Raw genomic sequence first — 2,500 nt, 5'->3', positions numbered from 1 at the left:
TCAGTGCTTCAAGAACCACTACACACAGATGTATGCAAGACATGGGTTTCAGCTGAGCACTCCTTGTGTCAAGCCACTCTTGAACAACAGACAGCGTCAGAAGCGCCTCACTTCAAAAAGGACTGGACTGCTGCTGAGTGGTCCAAAGTTATGTTTTCTGATGAAAGTAAATTTTGCATTTCCTTTTGATATCAGGGTCCCAGAGTCTGGAGGAAGAGAGGAGAGGCACCACAATCCACGTTGCTTGAGGTCCAGTGTAAAGTTTCCACAGTCAGTGATGGTTTGGGTGTGCCATGTCATCTGCTGGTGTTGGTCCACTGTGTTTTCTGAGGTCCAAGGTCAACGCAGACATATACCAGGAAGTTTTAGAGCACTTCATGCTTCCTGCTGCTGACCAACTTTATGGAGATGCAGATTTCATTTTCCAACAGGACTTGGCACCTGCACACAGTGCCAAAGCTACCAGTACCTGGTTTAAGGACCATGGTATCCCTGATCTTAATTGGCCAGCTAACTCGCCTGACCTTAACCCCATAGAAAATCCATGGGGTATTGTGAAGAGGAAGATGCGATATGCCAGACCCAAGAATGCAGAAGAGCTGAAGGCCACTATCAGAGCAACCTGGGCTCTCATAACACCTGAGCAGTGCCACAGACTGATCAACTCCATGCCACGCCGCATTGCTGCAGTAATTCAGGCAAAAGGAGCCCCAACTAAGTATTGAGTGCTGTACATGCTCATACTTTTCATGTTTGTACTTTTCAGTTGGCCGAGATTTCTAAAAATCCTTTCTTTGTATTGGTCTTAAGTAATATTCTAATTTTCTGAGATATTGAATTTGGGATTTTCCTTAGTTGTCAGTTATAATCATCAAAGTTAAAAGAAATAAACATTTGAAATATACCAGTCTGTGTGTAATGAATGAATATAATATACAAGTTTCACTTTTTGAATGGAATTAGTGAAATAAATCAACTTTATGATGATATTCTAATTATATGACCAGCACTTGTATGTTGTGTTAATTGTGGGACAAAAAGACAGGTAAATAGGGTTAATTAAAAAACTAATAAATATCACCATACTTCATCAGTTGATTATATTAAGAATGTCAAACAGAAAATACTGTCAACAGACAGAAAACAAATAGATGTTTTTAGGAATAAAATCTAATAAAAATGAACAAATCCCTTCAGAATAAAGATAAGAGGAGAAAACTTCTGAAAACCATCTAGTGTCTCGCTTAAAAAATATGAAGTGGCCCATCATCGTAAGAATCCATAAGTAAAAGGTTAATTATTTCTGAGGACTAATAATTCTGCAATTAATTGCCAGGAGCAGAGGAAAAACGAGGCAGACAGAAGATGAGAGAGCAGACGTGTTTGTAGTTTAATGTTAAAGCCTGTGATTCGCTCTCCTCCGGTTCAGAATCACATCACAATGAGGGACAGGATCAAGTTCAACATGTCAGTAAACGCTTCATGACTCTCCTCACAGCACGAGTCGGGTCAGTATCCAGTGAGAGAGAGAGAGAGAGAGAGAGACATAAATAAATACAATCAAATCAACAAAACACACGCGTGTCGCTGCAGAGCAGAGAGAAAGAACAGAAGGGAACACAAACACTGTGAGAAATGTGCACGTCTTCATACTGAATCGTTTAGTGTGAGTTAAATCATAAACTCTGATTCCTGCGATCAGATTCAAATCCTCTAAAAACACGTGCTTTGTGGAAGTGTTCGTTTATTACACTCTTTTATTCTCACGGTTCCGTGTTTAAAGAGCCACGTGCAGCACGTCGACATACGATGGATACAAACGTACAGTTTCAAAAAAATGAAATTAATTTGACTAAACACAAAGAGTTTCAGCCCTCGCTGTTGTTGGGGGTGTTCGCACTGCATTCTGGGAAAGAGGGCGTGTGTGGAGCAGTGTTGAAATGGTTTCGGGGGGTCACTCGTCTTCGTCGTCCTCCTCGTCCTCGTCGTCGGAGAGCGTGGGACACGGGTGCATCTGCCGGTACCCATCCAGCCACTTCTCCAGCATCTGTGTGATGAGCGGGTGATGTCTGCGTCTGCTGCTCTTCTGCATCGCCGCCAGCATCCCGCCGTCCGTCACGCAGCAGTCCAGCCAATCCCTGAGCAGACGCTCCTGCTGCTCCTCGCTGCCCATCTGAACACACACACACACACACACACACACACACACGCACATCATTACATGAGACCAGATCTCAGTCATGGCTCCCTATTACTAAATAAAAAGTCACACACACACACTTTAAACAGCTTACTATTCATTATGTTTTGTTTATTGTAGTTTTATCGTAGTATTCATATGAAAGGCTTCCAGTCCTGTATGCACATGCCAAGCCCAGAATGATGATCACAGGTGAAGCTCGCTCCATCACAGACCGCTTAACGCACATTTAGAGGCACTGAGTGACCGCAACCTTGTCCATCAGGGTTTTAAATCTTTCTGCTGAAATGTGAATACTGT

At 42.7% G+C, this 2,500-nt stretch overlaps 1 protein-coding gene across 1 annotated transcript in view; it reads right to left on the bottom strand.

Annotated features, from left to right (window-relative positions):
- Nucleotides 1-1,366: 1,366 nt before the first annotated feature.
- Nucleotides 1,367-2,500, bottom strand: part of zranb1a (zinc finger, RAN-binding domain containing 1a) — a 10,142-nt gene continuing 9,008 nt past the window's right edge. Inside the window, 1 exon segment of the mRNA XM_042768148.1 lies at nucleotides 1,367-2,173. Within this exon segment, the coding sequence (XP_042624082.1) occupies nucleotides 1,955-2,173 (219 nt within the window). The 3' untranslated portion in view covers nucleotides 1,367-1,954.

The sequence above is a fragment of the Cyprinus carpio genome, chromosome A12 (genome assembly GCF_018340385.1).
Source record: "Cyprinus carpio isolate SPL01 chromosome A12, ASM1834038v1, whole genome shotgun sequence".
Lineage (NCBI taxonomy): Eukaryota > Metazoa > Chordata > Actinopteri > Cypriniformes > Cyprinidae > Cyprinus > Cyprinus carpio.
This window is presented reverse-complemented; position numbering and strand designations above follow the sequence as displayed.